Raw genomic sequence first — 23943 nt, 5'->3', positions numbered from 1 at the left:
CCAATGGACACCAGGTGTTGGGAGATGTTAGCCAACACTCATTTAATTATTGTCACCAGGCAAGGTTCTGACATCCTCAAGACCCAAGCTATAATTCTAAATATATTTTTTATTTATTTCAGCTATTTTGGATGAATGTGCACTCATTTCACTAAAATGTGTAGTCGGTTGTACTAAATCGTACTCTCATTTTACTAGATTGTGCACAGAATTTAGTAAATTGTGTGCCCGGTTTACTAAATAGTATCCTCATTTTACTAAATCATGGACTTATACAGCTATATTTTCTGAGCATTTAGCTATTTGTTGTGCAAAAAAGTGTGGAAGATTTAGTAAAACGAAAGTACACTATGTAAGTAAAACAAGCGCAAAATTTAGGGTGTGTTTGTAAATTCAGTCTGACACTGAGAATAGCGCTCTGGAGTTCGAAAAAGACAAGCAGTCTAAATCTCTGTGAATTATTTTGGGTTACAAACAGTTTGGTTTAGGCCTACAATATGGACACCACTACAGCACTTGTGAAACAGTGTTTAGGTCCACTTCAACCTAGCCTGACGAACCAGATCCACATTATTTGCTGCCGCTAGGGTGTGTCTAGATTTCTAGGCTAGCTTCAACCCTCTCTGGTATAACAGTCTCTCAGCCTACTGTGTGATGTCATGCTCTGCCACTCCATCCCTTCAGCTGGAGTGCCCAGAGTACGCACTGAAAGCTCCGAGATTGTGACACTCTGAATAAACAAATAATCCGACCCACGCTCCGAATTTACGAACGGTTAAAAGTTTCAGAGTGTGCATTTGGAGTGGCAATTTAAGAATGCACTCTAAGTAAAATGAGTGCATAATTGCAAAAAACAATGCAAACTGTGTGTATCGAAAACTGCTAAACATTTAGCACTAGCACCACAGGTCTATTGTGTGGACACAATCCGGCACATTACTTTTTTGACCTGCAAAAAAAAAAAAACATTTAGCACTAGCACCACAGGTCTATTGTGTGGACACAATCCGGCACATTACTTTTTTGACCTGCAAAAAAAAAAAACATTTAGCACTAGCACCACAGGTCTATTGTGTGGACACAATCCGGCACATTACTTTTTTGACCTGCAAAAAAAAAAAAAAAAAAAATGATGTTATATTTTAAAACTCTTTGGACCTTACAAAAAAACATCATTTGAACTGTTCAAGTTCATGTTCCATGTGATGTCAATGTGAATTATAAGACAAAAAATAGGTATGATGTTGTCATATGATGTTGGTATTTTAACAACTGTTTGGACTGGATGTCCATTAAAATGGACAAAAAAAAATAACAATTAAAAGGTTTTGATAAAAACATTTTTTTTATTGATTCTCATTTATGGTTGCATTAAAGCAACACCAAAGAACTTTTCCTCTGTCGCACGCACTATTTGTTTATCCAGCACCAGCTCTGCAAATAACAATGTCCACAGACAAGGTAGAATATGTTGCATGATTTTAAGAAAGTACGATGTATTGCGACATCAGATGCAAGTCAATTTTGTAGTTTCTCATGTCTCATTCCATCAAACTACAGATCCGCTACCCGATCCGGCAAACTTACATAGTGCGGTTATAGCCGATAGAGGGCCGTGAAGCGAATGCAGAAAGTGCCGTTCACCCTGTTACGAGTTGATGAACCACTGAAACGATTTTGGAAACATTATTTTAAGGTACAAAAAACTCTTTGGTGTTGCTTTAAGGATGGGGAAAAAAACATTATTATATTTTTCACCTTGGAACATATTTTTCACCTTGGAACATAATTGGGGTCTGAAGGGGTTAAAGCGTGAGTTGGGAACGATTCAGCTCTGTTTGAGAGAAAATTCGTTCAGCGTTGAGCAGAAATCAAGCACCAAAGGAAGGCATATTGTGACAATGTAATTGATTGCAAATAGAAACTCCAATGATCTATTAAACAGACTATGAAAGGAATTGCAAATCTCTGCTAGGAAAATTGGATATTGTTTGCAATTTTGCACCCTCCATCAGCATAACCACTGTATTTTATTAGACTGTGGGGCATATCTTTAACTGTTCCCTTACAGTAGCATATTATCACCACAAGCCTAATGTAAAACTGTGATTGCAGTGCAAAAGAGATTAAACAGTTTCAGAGCATATTAAAAATCTGATCGCTCATCAGCTAATTGTGCTGAAATATTTTATGGATCCTGTTAATTCATTTGCTGAATCTGAGCTTTGATGTCTGACAAGCATGCACACACAAAAGTTCAGAGACAATTATGTGTGACATGTTGTTTGGCAAATGTTGTTAATATCCATGAGTGTTATGCCTACCTTAAAGCCAGCATAAGCTCATGTTAAATGAATAATTAATAAAGCTTTTGCTCTGTGCTTCATGGTAAACAACTGACATAACTAGGGGAGACAGTTTTATTCACCAGAGTTCATCAACACACCATCAAGAAGCCTTTTTTGTCAAGACAGGCTCTATCATCACAATAATTAGGTTGATAAATATTCCGAAATGCATCTAATCATCTGTTTTTTTTTTTTTATGTAGCCTACAACCCTCTCTCTGGTACATTCAGTGAAATCTCAGCCAGAGTCTTTACTTTGTGAGCATAGACTCGGCTGCATAGCAGAGAGGACATCTTGAAAAATGAAATTATAAGGTGGCAGAACACACTGAAGCATGAAATGTAATTACTTCCCTAAGTTTCACAGAATGTCAATCACCGACATATCGCTGCATCGTTTAATGGGATATTGAAATATCCTCTTCCAGAAAGATGCAATGACGGCTCCCCCTAATTAGTATGAATTATGAGGACTGAGGTGACTAATGCTTTGGTGGACAGGTTTTAATTGAGAATAATAAAATGGAGTATCCGGTGAATTCATCGGAGCAGTGCAAAGATTTTTCATAGCCCCGTTGACATTTTTTAAAGGTGATTCATGATAACAACATTCATCCCATTTGGACACTGAAAGACCTCCACTTTGTCATAAATGTATTACTGTACTGTAGAGCTAGTGTAGTTATTGGTGTATACAGTATAAATAGCAATAGCTGTTTATATTTTCACATTTTTATTTCAGTTGTTGTGCAAACCGAAAGCCAACTTTTCTTGTGAAGTAAACTCATCAGGAAACAGGCTGCCTCTCGTTAGCATAAAAACAAGCTGTTTAGAGGAAGTCTGATTTGAGCGCTATTGAAGCAAATAAACAGCGAATCTAAGTGAAAATATTCTCAAAGAGCTTTGCCTCCACAGTCAAGTCTCCAGCATAAACGTTTAACCGAAAATTGAGGGCTGTGCACAGATGTTATTATTCAGCAGTGAGGATTCTGGCCAATTATGTACAGTATCAAGCCACTGCAGTGTAACCAAGGCTGTGTGTGCAAGTATGTGTGTGTGTGTGTACATGAGAGAGAGAAAGAGAGAGAGAGAGAGAGAGAGTGGTAAAGAAAGAGAGTGAAAGCAGAAGAGGAGGAGGAGGAGAGAAGGGTTATGGCTTTAATCTTTAATCTTGCTCATCATTACTGAGTAGTGTAATAGAGGCAATGGGCCCCAAGGGCACAGCATAAATGCAAACACAGAAGACTAGAGCCTCCAAATATCCTGCAGGAAAAGGCCTGCTATGTACTCTGAATACCACACACACACACACACACACACACAACCATAGTCCTTAGGTTTACTTTTCAAAAACACATAATCAGCTTGGGGAAATGTTCGTGTTAGAGGAAATCAGTGAGGAAACTTGCCCTAGATGCTGAGGTCTGAATCATGAACCTCATCCCTCTCTCTCTCATGTGCTGTTATGGTTCCTTATTTCTCCCTTATTACAGTGAACGGGATATTATTGCAGAACTAAAAATACCTAGAGATCGAAATGTACACACTGTATGAACAGACATAGAGACATTCATCATTTTTTTCTGGGTTATGGGTGTGACCAGCATAGAGGAAAAATAACCTGCCTGTGTTCTCTGCTGAGCAGAGCAAGTGGAAAGACCCAGAAATTAGCAGCTTTTAAATGACTTTGTCTAGGAGTCTCTGTGGAGTTTGGAGCATCCTCTTGTGCAGGCAAGTTGACTAGTGGCTGAGTCAGAATTCTCATTTATTTGCTTGGGATGGAACATTCTTCACTGCTTAAGAAAGAGTCTGGTGTTAAAAATCTCTAGCCCGGAAAAAAAACTCATCAGAATGGTATAGCTCAGTAAAGAGTATTTTTTATTAATTGAAAATATGCCTTTTGTAATCAGCTTCCTGTTGCTCATGGCAGAGCCTGATGAGTGAAATATGTTCTTTCTTCTGATACTGAGCGCTCAATTAAGTGTTCGCCAAATCTTGTTCCAATAGCTTATTTAGGCCATTTCATCCAGGAACCCATTGCCCAACAAATTTGTGGTTCATTAGCAATCAACTAATGTCCATGATTGCCATGTTTCCTGGCCACATATTGTTTTACTGAAATGTGGTTGGTCACATTTGTTTATTCTGTTGCATGTTCATTCAGAATGCAGAGAAGTATTGTTGCGCTCAGATGATAGTTTCTAAGTCCACGTGCGTAAGCATAGGCAGAGTTTGACATTCAAGCCAGGGGAGGGCAGACAAAAAAAAAAAAATTGTAGCAGCTGAGACCTAGCCTACCACTTGGTGAACACAGCATGAGCACAAATAAGGAGAAAACAAAAATGCTAAATAAAGATATATATAATTACATTGTAACAATTTAACAATTCATCCTTATGAAATCCAATGCAGCAAGGCTGTCTTGAAACTCAATAGACAGGAGTGTCTCCTATAGCAGTTGAAAACATTCAGGGCTCAGCCCATATAGAGTCTGGTTGCTGCCTCATTTGCGCCAAATTGATTGAATATTTTGTACAATCATACTTTGTCAATTAAAGAATATAATGACCTGTTGCCATCTTGACATTTCTGTTTGCTATTAACGAACTATATAGCCTATAGCCACCTAGCAGAGTGGAGTTTTAAATAACAAGATGCATCGGTTCGTTACGCTTAGCTTAAGGAGAACGAGTCATTGAAAACTCAAATTCGAATAGGTAAAGTAAGTAAACTCCAAACTGTAGGCTATTGAGTGCAGGGCAGACCTAAATCATGGCGAGAACTCCAGGAATCAAATTAAGTGTTCACCTACTGTCTGATGCCTCTCTAAACGCATTAACAAAGCGCAATCACGCCATTACGTTAAGACGTGTTAAGAAAAAAATATTCAGATTTTGCTGTAAACCCAATGACATGGAAAAAAAAGTAATCCACAGCGATCAGTAGGCCTAGATGCACAAAAAGAGTCATGGTGTATCTAGCCAGGCTTACGCACGTCACATTCACCAGCCAGTTCCAAACAGGTGAACGAGGCCTCTCCACTTTGCTGTTTAAACAAAGTAAAAATAAAAAGTCCAAATCTACACACAACGCAAAATCAATTAGTAAGCTGACAGGACATTTCCATACATGCCATTTAGGCAACCTTTATTGCAACGTTGACACGGCAAGATGTCCAGACTAGTGCAACAGTAATTTTTCGTTTTTTGCGTCCTGCCTCGTCAGGTTGGCCGTAATGTCGCTTTCGATGTGAAGGATCACAAGAGAAGAAAACCTGGCTGCTCCCATCATCAGCCGCAGCCCGTTCCTTATATTATTGTTTTGTGTTATTTAAATTATTTTTTAAATATCTGGTCATGCCAGACGTGTTTCACTAATTTTTGAAACAATGCAATTACCCGTTTCCACCAGGGGGGGCAGTGCTCCTCCTGCCCCCCCACAAACTCCGCGTATGTGCGTAAGAACCAAAAATGTGAAGATGAAGCTGTAAGTGGTTCGCACTCTGATAAAAAAAAAAAAAAACTAGACAAAATCAAAAAGGAGCAACTAGTTTTAATAGAGCAAGAGCAGACATTTCAGCCATCCATTCTCAATGCTCGCAGTGAATCAACCACAGACATGCAATCAACAAATACCCAGTGGGTTCAGTATGCTCATTCAGACCATTTATAGAGCATACTATCTTAACATGTGGTATGCATTGCATAGGATCCCAACAACATGCCCTTGACATTCCTGATGGGTTTCATATTGCACATAATAAATACTATAGCTGTTGAAATGCTTCAGCAATAATGTCCACTAAGGAAAATCACCTCCTTAATTTGAATGGAGCATAAATAAAGATTATTAGGTTAATTAATTATTTTGCATTTATTATTCTCTTATACCTCCACATAATTACTCTACGCGGATATAATTGAATTTGAACCGGAGCCAGTGGAGGATAATTTGTTTTCAGGTTACCAAATGGTGACAATGTTGCTTGGCTGAGAGGAAATGACACATGGTAGCTAGACATAATTCATCTGGCTGCCACACTGACACCAAACCAACAAAAGGAAATTAATTCAGCTCCCCAGCCACACTGGCAAACAACATTAAACACAGAAATGAATAACAATTGGGAATCAAAGACCAGCACGGGGACTGAGGTAGTTGATATCCAGACATATCAAATACAACAACTCCAACCAGGTGAATATGAGATATGGAGAAGTGCTATTTCTGGAGAAATAATATGATGCATGATGGTCTTTTTGCATAACCTATTTAATATGTGAGCAAGGGAGGGAAAGAGAGGGGAAAGCAAAAAGTAGAACAGAGAGCGAATACAGAGAGAGAGAGAGTAAGAACGGGAGAGAGAGAGGGAGGGAGAGAGAGAGGGAAAGAGAGAGGGACAGAGAGAGTGAGGGAGAGAGAATGTGTTTGCTTTTTATCATGTAACCACATGTGTACACATGCCTTTGGTTAGTGTGACAAAATGTATTTGTTGGCTGCGTTTTTTTTTCGCAATTCATGCCATATGGAATCTCTCTCCATGTATGGGTACAACCCAGCACAAAGAAATCAGTGGCGCACTGGAGCAAGCACAGCCATGAGGATTATCGCTTATCTTACAGCATGGCAACTGTGGTCTGGCTGGAATGTGAGTGCATTTTATACCTCTTTGATTCACTCTTCGGGGAGCATAGTACATGCAAAATACATTCAGCGCTCACATCCACGTAATTCAATAGCACCATTTGCTTCCCACTCACCCCGGCCTGCTTCAAGCCCGCCACGCTGCCTAGGCGCTGCTGTGACGCTGTGAAATAAACATACATCTAGTAAACTTGTGTCCCACTTTCTCCCCGCGCTCAACATTCCTGCGTTCACTACACCGGCATGTTTCACTGTTACAACAAGCAGTGGATTGGTTAGATGTTGATACCTCTATGAATAAAAAAACACAATGTCATACGAGCTCTTGCAGCATAACACTGTATGTTCTACATTAGCTGATGTTTGACCTTATTCAGCAAAATCTTACTGAGGCTACAGATCTCCACCCAGACATTAAATCTTTCTGCAATATGTTTGACAAACACGGCATGTGCATATACTGTAAACAAACATGGACACGGAAAATGCTGGAAACGGAAAATGTATTACCTTTCCACTAAACACACATACACAACACACACACACACACACACAAACACACACATATACATACACATGATGTACACATATACACAACCACATTCACATGCACACACACACACATACATACATACACATGTACACATACACAACAACACATTCACATGAACACTCACATACGCACACACACACACACGCATACACACACACACACACACGCATACACACACACACACACACATACACACCCACACATAGACACCCAAACACACACACAAATTTACCTTAAAGTCAACAAACATTTGAAGGAATATACTTAACCTTCTGGTCAGAGGGCACTGGGCTAGGTGGGAGTTGAAATGTGTGTCTTTGTATCAAGGACAGCATAATCTGATCAAAGCATTGTGTTAACCCCTGGTTGTAGGTTAGAGAGGGACATCTGTTTTTCAGGCAACAGGAGAAATGTAGTACCATTACTGGCCCCTCTATGATATTACATAAACAATCAAAAACTGTTTTCATTTAATGGTTTGTGCCCACACTAACTGTGTACCTATTTTTACTTGTCTGGTTCAGGTTAGTTCTCTTGTTATTTCTCATAGTTTATTTATCCTCGTCACTATAGTTACATGTGAAATTAACAACATTGTGTGTCTTTTCCTAGCCCTCATATGTATACCAGTACAAAATAAAACAGAAAAATCTGAGTGTGGGTAGACCAGCTCCAATAATTTATCTGACCCTAGATTCCATAGGGTGCTGCACCTCCTACCAGTGGACCTTAATGAAACGTATAACAGGACAGATCAGTCGGTGAGTAAAACCACAATAGTCAGAATACAGTTAATGATCCCAGGGGCTTCACAAAGTCATAAAGTGTAAAGACATCCTTTTACTTTTTAATTCCTCTGCCCCCTGTGGTCATTCTGCGGAAGGCCAGCATGCTATTTCAATAGACAGAGCTGTTTGGCTTGGCTTGTTGAACACATGCGGCTTTGAGCTCATTTTTTCCTGTGGCAACTCGACTCACTGCATATGTAGTTTTATGTAAAATTTTGTTCAGACATGTTTTCTGTGGTGAACAAAGAACTTGTCTAGCTTTGTGCAAGTAATGTATTGAACACGCGTCCACTCTGTGTAGAACAAAACTGTATAGTCACAGGCTTGTTAAATTGTCTTTATGACTTCAGATGCTGTAAACATGTCTTTAATGCGTATCATTTATATCTGCACTGCAGTCTGTGTTTCTGCTGAATTCAGGTTTGACCACTGTACACAGTAACCCAAATAGATGATTAAATGAATGACTCAGTGTCCCTGTTTCATGCATTTCTATGCTTCCCTCAGTTCAATATGCACAATATGATGTTTCTTCAGCTGTTAATTGCCCCCCATTAAATACCCTGAACTTATTTGTGTGTTCTGAGTCTTACCGTATGTTCAGTCATCAGAAGTGTCCCATTGTGCTTTGTGAAAGTGAATTTAGAATTCATCAACGTTTCTTAATGAGAACAAAATAAAGTATTAGTCTACTATGAAGGAAGTAGTAGTGAAAACAACTTTTAGTTGTTCTACTTACACATGTTTTGTAGAACCAATGTTAGATGCTGTGTATTCAGAAAGAGTAAGTTTCTCATTCACATGTAAATTCCACCTGCAGAACTGGAGTCTGGTGAAGCCAACCATGTGATTACTTGTGCATCAGTACACACAATATCTTGTTGTATGTAACTACCTCTACTACTCTACTAACATATTTTATCACTCACCTCAAGTAGGTATCACTCTGACATAAAACAGTGACACGTTTATATAACATGTGTTTCTTTCTTGGTGTAGGTATGTGCTTTTTATGCATAGGACAGTTTTCCCAGAGGGACTGGATGTAAAAGATGTTGACGCCGTTTGTGATTATACATGCCAGTCCAGCTAAAACGATCGAGGGTATCAAAGTCTGAAACCTCTGTATCACAGCACAGTAGTGCTACACGAAGTGTCACAGTTGTGTATCTCCCAGAACGGGGAGTGGCGAGCGGTGCCCGGGGAGTGGTCCTACTTCTCCGCATGTTCCCCTTGTTCATTATGCTTACAAACTGAGCGCGTCAAGAAGTGGCACGGAGCTGATTGTGAAGGTTACCTCCAGTCAGTTCAGTGTAAAACACCATTTGAAAGCTAAGAAGGGACAAAACTAGCGGGATAACCACAATCCGCACCGTGGGACTTCCACAGAGGGAATTAATGTAATTGAAACTGGTGCAACCATAGGACAAACTTCTCCAAGTTTTAAAAAACTTTAAATAACAAGATACGCATGGACCTTAACGGGCAGAAGACAGTGCTATCACTATGGGAATAGTTTGAATGAGTCTACGTTTCAGCGAAAAGTGGTTATTTTTGTAGATTCGTAATAGTCACCGTGTATTTTTCCATTTTGTTTTGTGGCACACCAGCAGGCAGGACTGTGGAGTCTCTTTTGCCGGTCGCGTGGCTTCTTTGTGTACAGCTGCTGCTCATATGTGCATGCTGAAACACCGTGGCCTGGAACAGAATTCCCAACCCACTAGGAAAAGGTCTAACATCACACAATTGCTTTTAGGCTTTAAATCAGGAGCACCAACAAACGCCAGTGAAAGAGGATTACCTAAACTTCACTTCGCCCCTTTCCCTTTCCCCGAGCTGTCCCGCACCGTCCCGACTACAGCCTGCTCGTCTCTCTCCATTGCTTACTGCGCGTGGATTGTAAAAAGAGAAAACAAATTGAGCTCAGTTCATTGTACAGCTGCGCTCTACACACAGAAACATCATGGATGTACGCTTTTACCCGGCTGCCGGAGGGAATTCTATTCCTGGAGATCCACAGAACCTGGATTTTTCCCACTGTTTGGGCTATTACAACTATAATAAGGTGAGATGGCTATATTTTCTGTTTGCACCGTGGACTGTGAGTATTTGTGGGACTAGCACAGCGCGTCGTTGCTGGGTTGAAGTTGATTTGTGTTCCGTCCGATAAACCGACATGCTCGCGGATGCTGGGATAAGGTTTGATATTTGACACGCAGACCAGTTTGAGTTGTTCCTTCGTTATTGCTGTGATACAACAGTTCTGTTTAAGGGTGCATAGATGTCCGATAACCTGGAGGCTCTGCCTAGCCTATCTTTCGGCCATACAAACTTCATTGGCACTTCATTATGTCATTGTTATAGTGTAAGACTTAGGTCAGGGACTTCGTTATGGTAGGTGGAAGTGTAAGTATTAGCGTATGATGTCACTATTATAACATGCTCGGATGCAGTGTAATAAACGGACAATTAGGGAGACATACAAGTGGTTCAAATAATTGGTTCGGGAGTAGCCTATGTTGTATCAAAGTAAAACCTCTAACCGAAAATCTATTGTTCGGAATGGAGGGGGCGCATTTGAAACTTACTGCGTGATGGAACATAGCCTAATTTTCAATTCATGGCTATTATAGGTGTACAGATCTAAAAGGTCCTCTCAACTTGGAGGGTTTACAATGTGTTTGAAATCGATAGTTTGACCCAAAACAAAGACTTGTCAATAGGAGAGCTCATATTACAAGATTGGTAAAAGGGCTGTGTAGGCTAAATAACGATGTTCTTCGTCAATTGTAATTAGTTATAAACACGTTATAATGAATAACAGAAGGCATGACGTTAAAGTGCATTAGGTTAGTATTAAACTCGATAAAGTTTACAGATGAACAATATGCAGTAACTTCGCGCCAGCAGTTTAATACTTTGTTGGATTTGCTTGCACTTGTCGGTAGCGTCACATGCCATTTTCAATGTGAAAATGGTCATAGGCATAAATGAGAGTGCACACGAGTTGCCTGTGCAGGCCATTGCCTCTAGAACCTGCTCTTTTGATATGTAGGCTAGGTTAGTAAGATGTCAAACCTCATGTAAAAAGTCATTGTTATCAGAAACAAATTGCTATCAGTAGCTTATTTGCACCGAATTAGAAGTGTAGTTGATCATGTCTGTCATTCTCGTTTCTTGTTCTTTGTTTCCTGACACATTATGTAGGCCTATTAGTCATATCCCTTACGGGTTTGTAAAAGTTATTCAGCTATGTGGTAATGTGGAAGTTATAATGGTTTTATTAAGCTTGCATAATGAGGCCGTGTGTAAAGCGTTTTTGAGTCGTAAACAAGTTTGGTTTCTTCGAGTATCTCAATGCGAACAACATGATTATGTTGGCATGCATATGCATGCACATTTGCTTGTGATAGTCATCAGCTCTCTTTACAATAATCATAAATCAATGTGTGTCATTATATAGTTAATATGACCTCACGTTTCAAGCATATAGCCTACTTTCAAAGTAGGCCTACATGTGATCTCAAATCTGTCCACATGTCAAAAGGGGAGAAATGTAAAAACAGTTCAGATTCTCTCAGGGTATGTGTTGAGTTAGCACATAAATGGTGTGCTGTGTGTGTGTGTGTGTGTGTGTGGGGTGCTCAATCATAACACAACTAAAACTGATCAAAAGGTCATGTTGAGTCATCACATCATCAGCATACCTTCCAGAGACCACTACATTATTTACCCCAAACTGTCTAATCAATCTTACTGCCTCATAAGGGATTTGAGGGGTTGAAAGGGATGAAGACAGGGAGGAAGTCAAACCAAAGCAATTAGTTACTCACATTATGTGTCCAGTTAGCATTGTCTTTGTGTGTGTTTTTGCATGCAAGGTGGAGTCTATCCTTTGACAGAAATCTGCTTGTACTGGGACGCCAACAGTTGTGCTTATCACAAACAATCTTACATCATTCCCAAAGGGCTGTGATGTAGCCTAAATGACAGAAAAATGAAGTTGTGCAGTCAGTGTTTCAAAACATTAAATGAGATTTTGTTGCACATGCAGTCACAATGAGTAATTCAAACTTAATGAGGTTCTACATCCAAAGACACCAACTGCAAATAAACGTACATGGTTGTAAGTCAAAACAACTTTCTTTTGTATGGATATTATTACATTCTGGATTTAGTCATTGAATAAATGTTAGTATAGCTCATTTTTATAACTTCTGAGCAAGCTGAGGTCATTAATTCTGATACATGAAAGGTAATTAATTATATTTCAGGTAAGAAAGGCTTGTCCTTCTACATTATTCTCTTTGCAGGCCACAACACAATAAGAACAATGTTCAGGAGCATTCAAACAGAAAACCCCTTTCATTCAGTGATTAGTTTGGTGTTTTTTTTTTTTTAATTGTGCGCAGTCTTACATTCTACCAGAACTCAATTTATCTGCGTAATGGCTGCGGTTTTTACTGGCCCTTTGGTTTATACAGAGAACATGTGGTTGTAGTCAGAGAAATTTACAAGAGAATAGCTTCACTTCTGAGATACTTAAAGGAATACTTGTCCATATTATCCTGGACATGCCATGGGCTGATGTTGAATTACCTCATAGGGGTAAAATAATGTATATGTTACATTACTTATTTTGAACATGTAGAGTTTGGATCTACAGTATGGCACTAGTATATTTTCTTAAAACAGTTCAGTTTAAATACTAGTGAAAGGTTTTGAAAGGTTAGACTTTTCTTACTGCACTGACTGGCCCTTTCACATGAATAGGCGCATTTATTTTCTTCAGTTTGAGATACTCTTTAAGTGCAGCACTGCTGAATCAGTCGAGGCAGGATTCAATCAAGATAGTTGTCCAAGAGATATTAAAGACTCCATTACTGCTTGTATCTTTAGTTAGTGCACTACAGTGCACTCTGCTCGCTTATGAAGATGCTTTGCATGTGGGTTAGACTGTTAAAAGGCATATGAGCAAACACATCAATATTTTGATAACTCATTTTTTTAAAACTAGTTCAGTTGGAGTCAAAAGGCTCAGTATGAGCCAAATTAGCAGGTGGAAAGCCATCTCTCTCTCTGTCTGTCTCTCTCTCTCTCTAATGATCACCGTCATTTAGTTACACAAGCATAGATGATTCTCTTTGTGGAGTTTTCTCCATGACAACCTCTTTGGACTTTGTGTCAGAAAGTGTGTACCATGGAGGATTTATCAGAGCAGATGGTGCCTGTAAAAATATGACAAATTACCTCTGAAATTCTGTACAGTGCATGCACTAATTTCCCCTGCTTTCACTGGATTAGAGTAGACCAAATAAATAAGGGAAGCAAATTTTTTTTTATTAAAAAACGTACTTGATGTCAAACGTGGAGCTGCACCAACTGTTACAGTAAAACAATCCAGCCCCCTCCATTGTTGGGAGATTTGTGGATAGTGTAACATGCAAGGATGGAGCAAGCAGCTGTGGTTATCAAGAGATGTCAGAGGGGCCCCCCTGTATACGCTGCTTTGGCAGAGACAAAAGCTTGATTGTGAGGACTTTGGTTGGCATTGTTTCACGCCTCAGCATGGAAAACAAAGCTAAAAGGAAATGCGGGGGAGACATCAGTGATGTTAAATTACAGCCTCTTCCACTGTAAACCCACCCCAGGCAAAATTCACAGTGCAAAACTCACAGTGCCTCCATCCAAACCCCCAATAACCCTCTTCTTCCACCTACCCCCCATTCATCCGTTGTTCTGGGCCTTTTGTGAGATGAGGATTGAAAGGGTTAAAGTCCTCTCCAAACACTGAGCTGCATGTGCAATGCCGACAGTGTACGCAGCTGGTGCCATTTCATCACACACATTCTAAACATATCCAAACACAACTTTAAATGGAGGTACCTTGAGAAGCTGCTTACTTAGTTATTTTTGAGGCCTGATTGATGAAACCAAAGCTCCTTGCTGAAGCCCTTTTTTTCCACGGTAGAAATGAATACCTGTTTTGTATGCTCTGAACCTTTTGAATCACCCCTTGTACGTAGACTGTTTCATCATGTTTATTAAATGTGCTTTCTCATTGGAAAAAGGTAAACTCCTTACAGCTCTTTCTGCTTTTCCAGCCTTTCAACTATATTAGGTTACACTTCCAGTCAAACAGAACACAGATATGTGTGCCACGAAACATGTATTTTCACATTCATTAGTGTTATTTTCCTTATTCTCTGACCACACCCCATAGCTTCTTTTTAACTCCTGTGAAGGAAGAGCTTCCTTGACAACCCTTGAACAACAGCAGTGATGTTGCCATGGGAGCCATGCTCAGACACTTGAGTGATAGTGTATATTTGCCTTTGTAATGGTGTAAAGAGATTGGTGGCCCTGAAGCAAAAGAACAATGGGATACTTGCAGGACTGAAATGACATTTCAGGCTTTCATAAACAACAGAGTACACCAGATGCAGAGGCTGATTAATCATGAAATGGGTTCCTATTTTTGAGCAGACAGCACTCGTTGTTTTTTTGAAAGACCAGCTATTGTATAATGTTTTTTCGGCCTTCATGTCATCAGCGGTATCGTGTTCCATAAAGATGAACAGATATAGAAATTGTTGACATCAAGACTTGTGGCCGTGACACCCGCAGTGGGGTCTGTTTTCACTGGATCTGCAGTACACACAGTCCACTAAGCTGACCTTCATATCGAATCACACTCTGATAAACGCTGGCATGATACTGTTTCAGCCCACCACATCTGTGCAGAAAGCACTGAAATAAAATCCAATGAAGTTGCTTCTGCTGTTGTTCATATTGATCCATTTTTTTTGTCTTGTAAGATCAACCTGTGTTCTAATGTGATTGTACCCTTCAGGACAAAGGACTCAGTCTTCCCTGAAACAGCTGAAGCCAAGCAGGCTTATTTTACTGACAGGCCATGAGAGATGTTATGCTGAACAAATTGGTAGATGATACTTAATCCTCCTGTGGTTGTAGATGACCAAGGCCATTTTGCATGCAGCAGTTGTATTAATAAATCTAACAACAAACCACCCTATAGCGTAGCTGCCAATGTATATGCATCCCTCAATGATCATTTTTAGAACATTACAAAAAGATACCAATGCACCTCTAAATATAGTGACACACATGTAAATGCACTTGCCAAAAACAATGGTCTTCCCCCTCCACTGTTGAGAAGCAGTGATATGGCCCCTTGGTGTAATCTCAATAATGTGCATCAGGGATGCTGCTGAATATGTAAATCTTTGGCTGACACAGCCCATTAGCTTGATCAGATCTCATAAAGAGCATGTTTAATCTCATGGCAGGCCATAAATTGAATAGGTGTCGTCTTTTCCTCAAACAACATCCCAGAGGCCTTAGCGTAAGGAGAATTTGGAGACATGTGGAAACCCATGTTATGATATCTTCTGGAATCTTCTGACAGCCTCCTGCAGTAGTGGATGGTGCCAACACGTGTGACTGCAGTTTAGATAAGAGGACTGTAGTGCTGAAGAATTGGTGTCAGGCTTGGTGTCGTATTACAGCCATTTATCATGACACACCATCCGTTCTTCAGTCCACTATTTATTATACCACTCTAACACATCTGTGTGTGTGTGTGTGTTAGAGACAGGAGCATGAAAGACAAGAAACATTCATCTTGAACAGCTGAAATAGTCACTAAGCTCTCCTTGAGAACATGTGAGACAAAAATAGACTGACTTCTCTATACATATGGATTGGCAATGCCACTGGTATCAGTAGTATTGCACTGTGCCTCTTTTATTTGGAAGTACTATATCTGTTGATAAATTATATTAGACACCCAAGGTATTCCACCCTTAGATACAGAAAAAAAAACATGTAAGCTTAGTGATTGCTATGATTTGCCAAACTACTGTCCTAGTTTCCATAAATATATTAAATTACAATTGGATTCTCTCTCTCTCTCTCTCTCTCTCTCTCTCTCTCTCTCTCTCTCTCTCTCTCTCATAAGTGACCTTCATATTTCTTTGCTTTAGGATATAGTTACATCTGGTATAGCAATCACATTATTGCTATATTTTAGGCTCTGTTTCAAGACCTGTACATATTTCTAAACACATGTTGGTTAACAACAAAATGGTTAACTTAAATGGTTAGCCATTCTCTCACCACAGTGATTTTTTTGACAACTCCGTTACACTAGGCTCTGCTTTCATTAAAGTCTTAATGGCCTGAGAAAGTAGAATTTTATTGTTCTCAACAGGAAGTAACCTGAGATTTAAGAGCTTTCGTTAAGACAAAGCCATGATAATGGAAACCCTTCCCAGCCCCTGGGTTACAAACCCAAATCTGCCCCAACCCTCTCTTAGCACACAGGGGTGGAAGATTTTCCTTCTGAAACCCAAGAGCCAAAATGTTGTCTTGCCGTTATTGACATCTAGATCTTTTCTTTCACCTCAGTTATGTTTGTGACCCATACTGCCATTGTCGTGAACAGCCTTTCCCTCGTCCAAGATACAGTCATTACTCACTGTTTTGGTATTCATTTGCAAATGGGCAGACCACTGACCCGAGTGCATAATCAGCTTTCATTTGCGTGCAGCATTCAACAGGGAAATATGGAGGGTCTCACATACATGTCAGATGAAAGAGAAGCATACTGGGGTGATTATTTCATTAGTTCTTTGTTAGGGGCTGGCTGTAGCCGAGGCACACATTCCCATAATGCTTTGTGCCACCAGGTTGTCCTTTAGGGAGTGACAATGGCAGCAGGTGTGCAAATATTCATAAGGCTCACTGAGCAAAGAGCCCAGATAATGGGAGTAAATATAAGGCTTATTTGAATGTTCAAATAGAGGGCATATTGAAATGAACCACGGCAGCAACGCCATACTGTTCCTCAATAACAGTGCTACTTTATGGTTAAATCACCTCGCTGTTGGTGGACCAGGAACATAGGGGGAAAAAATAAAAGCTCATTATTTAAAGGCACTTGGCCATTAGTAAACAGGTCCTGTTTCATGTTTATCATCCTTTCTCCAGCCCATCACACAAATTTGCCTATCTGGGAGGTGGAGCTTTCCAGCGTTAGTTAGTGTTATGGAAATTGGACAACCATGTGTGTTCACTATTGGTTTGAAAGGTCACAGCCTAAAGATATTATAGATTTGCCCCCTCCACCCCCCCAAAACATACACACACACACACACACACATTTCCACCTCAAAGATCATAATATTCTCTGTAGCAACAGCACAGTGCATGGTTCAAAAATCTGCTAATCCTGTCCCACTAAAGAATTAACACCATGGCATTCAAAGTCATCCTCGCCCAATAAATAAAGTTTAATAGTCTTCACAAAAGCTAATATAAATGGGAAAAGCACCAGCACACTGTGGCAGACTTTAATTGGATCTTTTATAGAAGTGCATTAGGCTGATAAGTCTGAGGTCCTTTGTTTTCCCCAGGATTGTAATTCGACATAATTTATGTTAAATTAAGTGGCAGATCTTTCTCACTGAGGCTGCTGCTGTTGCTTTCGGCTCCCCAGCTTGTAGCTATAATACTGTGTCATTAAGAGAGACTTTAGCTTTATGCCACGTTGTACGAAGACGTTTGGACTTAAGCCTTATTTTGTTTACAATATGTTTTCCCTTGAAGCCCATTCCTTTGAACCACAAACGTTGATCTGTCTGAGAAGGAAGTTTGATCTTTTAAGAAAGTAAACAGTGTTGTAGTTGTTCACTTTAAACCTGGCTTGGCCTCAAGTGCTGGCAAGAGTGGGATCAAATTATCTAAATCAACTCTAGGTTACTTGGGTAAATATATGGAAAGCTGCAATATTAAAGAACAGTGTTTCCTCTAGGATTTTTTTAAGCAGTGGGGAAAGGCCTGTCCGAAATCCGTCCCCCCGTCCCACGGAACTGACAACTGACACTTGGCTGCAACACAAACAATTATATGTATTCACCTCTATTCACACACAATGAGCCATTATTTTCAGTTGTGATTGAGCTGTATATTTGGAGAATCTACAACAGGTCTGCACAATGAATTTTGAAAGGCAACTGCGACTATTGTACGTCTGTCCCATTTCTGATACCGTGGGGGAAGAAAATTAAACCGTGGGGGGCTGCCACTACCAAATCAGCATAGAGGAAACACTGAAGAAGAGGAACTGAATGACCAAAGCATGTCCTCATGGGTACCACAACCTTAATATTTAATATACATGTAGCATTGGATGACATTTTCCATTCGTCCCACAGAAAAGTATTTTGTGTTCAGAGTATACATTTTCAGTCCACTGCCAGTAATTTTAAATTTGATAGCACATTGTTTTGGGCTCCATTTATACATTATTTTCATTAGTGAGCAAAAATATAGAGAAGACATTAAAAAAGCATAAAATCAACAGAGGGAAAGAGAGAGGGGATAAAAAGTTGCACAGCTCTTGTCTCTCGGCCTGGAGACATATGGTTTCTCTCATACTGTACCAGGCCCAACTCTGATATTTATTTCATACGCACATTAAAACCGTGGAGTGGTTGCTTTGTAGACAGTTTCCAAAAATTGTCCAGTGATTGCTTCATTGCTGATGGGATTTTTACTGGCCTCAAAAGTATCTTCAACAAAAAAAGGAGTGAGTGAGCCCGCCCTTTCCCTCTGGATGTAATTGAATGGTACGTTTAGGATGTTCTAATAAAGGCCCAATTAGAGCCACATTGCAGCTGGCTTCCATCTGCTCTCTCTCTTTCTCTCTCTCTCTTTCTATTTCTCTCTCTCTGTCTCTCTCAATGCTGTATTGATGTCGAGGGAGGAGACGCAGAAAGTCACCCTGTAGTTGGCTCCACTCCTCTTCCATTCATCCGCTCTTGATTTGAGGCCATTCAGGTGGACTTTGGAGGTGACCGACCGCCCCTCGGTTGTTTGCTAAAATGATGAAAGCAATAAGAACAAGCAAGGTGTTGATTTGGGGGTGTTGTCGTTGGCGTGCCATTTTCCACTTACAATTGTCTGAGTGTCCGAGTGAATTATCAGGTCCACCTTTTTTATTCGTCTGGTATTCAGGACATGGCACCACTTTGTTGGTGATATCAGGGGCAGGCAGGGGCTGTGGGTTTCAGTAAATCTCCATGTAGAGACTTTGGCAGGATCTACAGTTAAGCGCAGGATTCTGACTGTCCTGTATTCAGTATCAGAATAAGTGTATTCTGTTGCATTACCGCATGTCTGTGGCTGTAGACCATTACAGATGGAGATGGATATTCTTTTATAGGATATTTGGTGGGAGATTTCCTGTAACAAGGGCTTTGATTTCCCTGTAAAACTGATGTAAATTCCCTGTCAATCAACAGTAACCATTTGCTCTGCTTGCTCCATATTTCATCTTTTGATATCCTCACAAAACACAAATCCACCCCCATGAAAGCTCTCCTGAAAGAGAGAGGTAGAATGATTACATTGTATCAAAGACATTACAGGCAGTTGATTAAAGCATTACTTCAGAGTTATCCAAGGTTAACCGTCCATAATGAAAGACTGTGAAAATAATGATACGCTGCATGGTTTTATGAAAGCTTGTGGCCATTCAGCCAGGCTGCTCTGACCTTCACAAGTCATACGAGCTAATCGGAACGAGTCCCCTTATCACAGCCGTGTTTTCAGGAAGATTCCCTCTGCCCCTGGCGTGAGGTTAGGAAGACTGTATGCTGCAGCGCCTTTTAGTTTCACAGGTGTTAGGGGACAGTGTGTGTACGGAGACAACCTCTTAGCGTTGGGGGTGGGGTGGTAAAGTTTTGACCGGCCTTTGAAGTGTCTTGCGCTTTCCCTTTGTAGGTAGATCAGTCACCTCCTCTGCCTCTTTTAGAATTGGAAGTGCGCACCTTTGAACAGGGAAATATTTATTTTAGTATATTTTCCCCCTGATCTCTCTCTCTCTATCTCTCTCTCTCCCTCCCTCCCTCCCTCTCTGAAGGTAGGATATAGCAGAGCTTGTGCTGCATTGCCTTAATACTCCTCAAAGTCAGTGCCAAAGGTGAAAGCTCTGCTCCATGTCAGACAAACATCTTCGCTGTGCTTTGAGATCTCTAGCCTCGTGCAGCAGAGGTCACCGCGTGTAGTAGCGTTGCACACAGCAGTCCGCCTGTAATCCTTGGACAGTAGCATGGATCATGTGCTCCACGTTAGGTCCAAGGCTCCTGCAGCTCAATGGGGTATTGTTTTAGAGCCATTACGTAGCATGTCCGCCCTAATAAACTACTGTCATGAAGGCATTCATCTCCTCCTGTTTTCTTGGCCCAGATGTTCAGTCACAGATGGAGTGAAACAACCCTGTTTATTCAGGCATTCGCCAAGGTCTAAATCTCTGAGTCAGCCCGTGTAATTGTCATAAAGTGAAACTAATCTGAATAGTAATACTTTCAATCTTAATAGAAGTAAGCGTAGTGTTGATGAGCTGACATGCAGAGATGACATAGAGAGAGAGAGAGAGAGAGAGGATGCTAACTCTGATGCCTTATTTTCATAATTGCCTCAATGATGGTCTATTCTGTTCATAAATTAAAATAAAGCTTATTCATCTGTGTACTCTGTAATGATGGAGTCAATTAAGTTATTATCTGCACTTTATCTTTGTGCATTTTTTTGGTCTTGGAAGTAGTTAGGACAAATGGAATGAAGACATAGTGCTTCTGTGAAGCATGAAAGGCTATCAAGATTGTGCACTTGCCAGAACAGTGAAGAATAGCTAGTATTATCCTTTCTACATTACTTGTATATGACATGGTGGGAGATGGGTGTGGCCTATCATCCATAAGCAACATCTAATGAGGGGAATGAATGTCACATGGAAGTCATACCATAGCCATCATTATTACAGTATTATCATGTGCAGAATCGTTGAGCTCTTCTGGCTTTATACATCTTATATTGAATTTCCCCTTGGGGATCAATAAAGTATCTATCTATCTATCTATCTATTGGGCATTGTCTTTCAGATTCATTTGAACACTCATCAGAATGCTTCAGTTTTTCTTTTTGTAATTTGGTCGAATATGTTTGCTTTTTGGGATCATGACACAGGGCAGTGTGAATCTAAAGTGTACATGATGTTTTGACTAATTCATTAGTCTGTATTCTCACAGTAGTCTGATCCAGTTGGGTGGCCACGAAGGTTGAGAGCTAATTAATGTTTTAAAAGCCAATCAGTTCCGTACGATTGCTGCTACCGCTTTCCTAACGGCGTTCTCTCACACTCCTATGAGTCATTTCCCAACAGTGATGTAAAGCATTTTTCTGTTTAACAGTACAGGAGATTGGTAACAACAGCATTCTTGAAATATTGCAGGAGTTAATTAACAAATAAGAACAATTGGTTTATCCATATTTTTAACATTAGGCTCTGCACAACAGGCAAGGCTCAAGAAGCAACAACACAAGTAGTACATAAATCAAAGTGGCTTTCTTTGCCAAACGGCCCCCCTTGGGAGGTGCCTCAGTACTTAATTAAAATCTAGAAGGATCTTGTTTTAAGTGTTAGGTGACCATGCTGCATAATAATGACAAATCGTGCCCCCGAAGCATTAGTTAAACATTTTGGAACATAAAAAGGGCCCCTATCTTATTTCATATAAACTTAAATGAGATCTGAATGGAAGCATTTCTAAAAATGCAGCCGTGCATGGAGACTTCTGTGGTTTTTTCGTTGATGCTACTACTGCTGTTGTTGGCAAAGAACCCACCCCTCAAAAGCCAGAATATTCATTTCAAAATGACCCGTGTGGGATTACATGGCATGTGAGGACTTTATGAGTGCATTTATAATGTTTATCTTTGTACAGTGGAGGTAATAGCACTGTATGTTATTCCACTCATACATGTTAATGCAAACAACCTGGATTAAAATAGGTTATAATGCGGTGATTATGCCAAAAATGGTATGGGGTGGTTTGACTAGTAGTGACTACTTAAATTGGGTCACTCCTGTTTGCTTCTAATTCCAGCACATTGAAAACCGGTTCATTGATTTCTGTCTTCTTATCCTTTTGACGTGACAAGAATGATCTGTTTTGTCATCGCCGGTGATGGAATGTCCCTTGAAGACAGGTCTGCCATTTTGAACTGTTGCTCTTTGTATACACGTGTGGACAGGGGGAGTGAGAGTCAACATTAGCCCTGGTTTCTTAGTCCATTTCCAGAGGCAGCTGATAATGATGGCTTCAATTAGGCCGACGCCGATTGAGCTCAAGCCCTTGCTGAAGTGACTGACTGATTACACAAATAAGTCGACAGATTGATGGACAGTCATACGCAGTGAACCCTGGGAAGAAAACGCTAGCTGATCTGATGTGCCATGCAGTTTTGTCCCTGACAGTTCTACATTGACCACTATGAGTGTCCCCTGATCTAACGTGGCACCTGCTTACCGGAACGATTATAAGTGATCATCTGAAATCATTGGGATTGGAATGCCTCCGAGCAGTGATGAATGTCGTGGAATCTTTTTTTCTTTTCGGCCACTGAGCAATCTGCTCTTGTGTGAAGCCCATAAAAAGGAATAATACATTAAAGGAGACACTTGTAGTTATCAGCAGAAAAACGGCAGTGAAATAAAAGCCCCACTCAATTACTAAGTGCAGGAGAACTATCCAAGGGCAGCCTCTGTGCTGTAGTCAATCAAGTCACACCGAATTGCAGGGATGGATATCCAGACGTTGCAGATTTAGGTAAAAGACATGATGATCACGCTGGGCAAAACCTGCATCGCTTCCATCTGCTCTTCTCTATCAGGGCCAGCGGGAAACATGTCTTGCGGTTCCTCCTGATCAGAGAAATGCAAAACCTCAAGAGCTGACAGCCAATCCTGCATCCTAATTGGGTCGATCTCTTCAGCAGCGATGAATGGAGAGATTAATTCTTCCTATGTGTCCAGTAAATCTAGCACTATCTATTTCACAATAAATTGGCTGATGGCAGAATGACAGGTAGAATCTCTTCTTTTTTCCCCCTTGCCCTTTGACTCCAGGACATAACTGGAATGTTCTCCTGTTCTCCAGCACCCACTGTGTCAACCACTACACTAGCTCTGTTTCAATCTCAACATGCCGACATCCCAGTCGTGATTGTCTAAATCTGCAATTGTGGCGCGACGCAAGCCGGCGCTCCGTGGAGATCTAGGCTAACATCGCTAAGGATACACATGCGCGGCTCCCTGAAGAGCTCGGGCATGACGGAGATGTGGAGAAGCGGGTCAAGCGTGAGTCTAATGAAGACGAATGGAGCCGAGTGCCTCTCACGTGTGTGCCCAGGATCAGGGCTGGGGGTGGGGGTGGGGTGGGGTGGTTGGTCTGATGGGGTCTGGTCCATCGCATCGTGTGTGGATCTGGCGCGAAACCCATTTATTTCTAATGCAGAAACCCACAGTACAGTTCCCATTTGCCCCTAAAATAGAGGTCGAGACTTGTGTACAGGATGTGTCACTGGCCCCGTTTCTTGTCTCTTCTTCTTGAAAATGGGATAAAAATCTGCCAGGCGAACATGTACACTTGCTTTGATCAAAACCAAATATATTTTTTTAAGTAAACGTTTTATACAATTGGCTGTGTGTAAAAGCAGAATATGCCTGAAATATGTCTGCCTCC

The 23943-nt window shown here is 40.6% G+C and overlaps 1 protein-coding gene across 1 annotated transcript in view; it reads left to right on the top strand.

The window, feature by feature from the left end:
- The first annotated feature begins 9571 nt into the window (after positions 1-9571).
- The window catches only part of tox3 (TOX high mobility group box family member 3), a 43643-nt gene continuing 29271 nt past the window's right edge, over positions 9572-23943 (top strand). The window contains 1 exon segment of the mRNA XM_048263001.1: positions 9572-10397. Within this exon segment, the coding sequence (XP_048118958.1) occupies positions 10296-10397 (102 nt within the window). The 5' untranslated portion in view covers positions 9572-10295.

Source organism: Alosa alosa, chromosome 14 (genome assembly GCF_017589495.1).
Source record: "Alosa alosa isolate M-15738 ecotype Scorff River chromosome 14, AALO_Geno_1.1, whole genome shotgun sequence".
Lineage (NCBI taxonomy): Eukaryota > Metazoa > Chordata > Actinopteri > Clupeiformes > Clupeidae > Alosa > Alosa alosa.
Note: the sequence above shows the minus strand (reverse complement) of the source record. Positions and strands in the feature narration are given on the sequence as shown.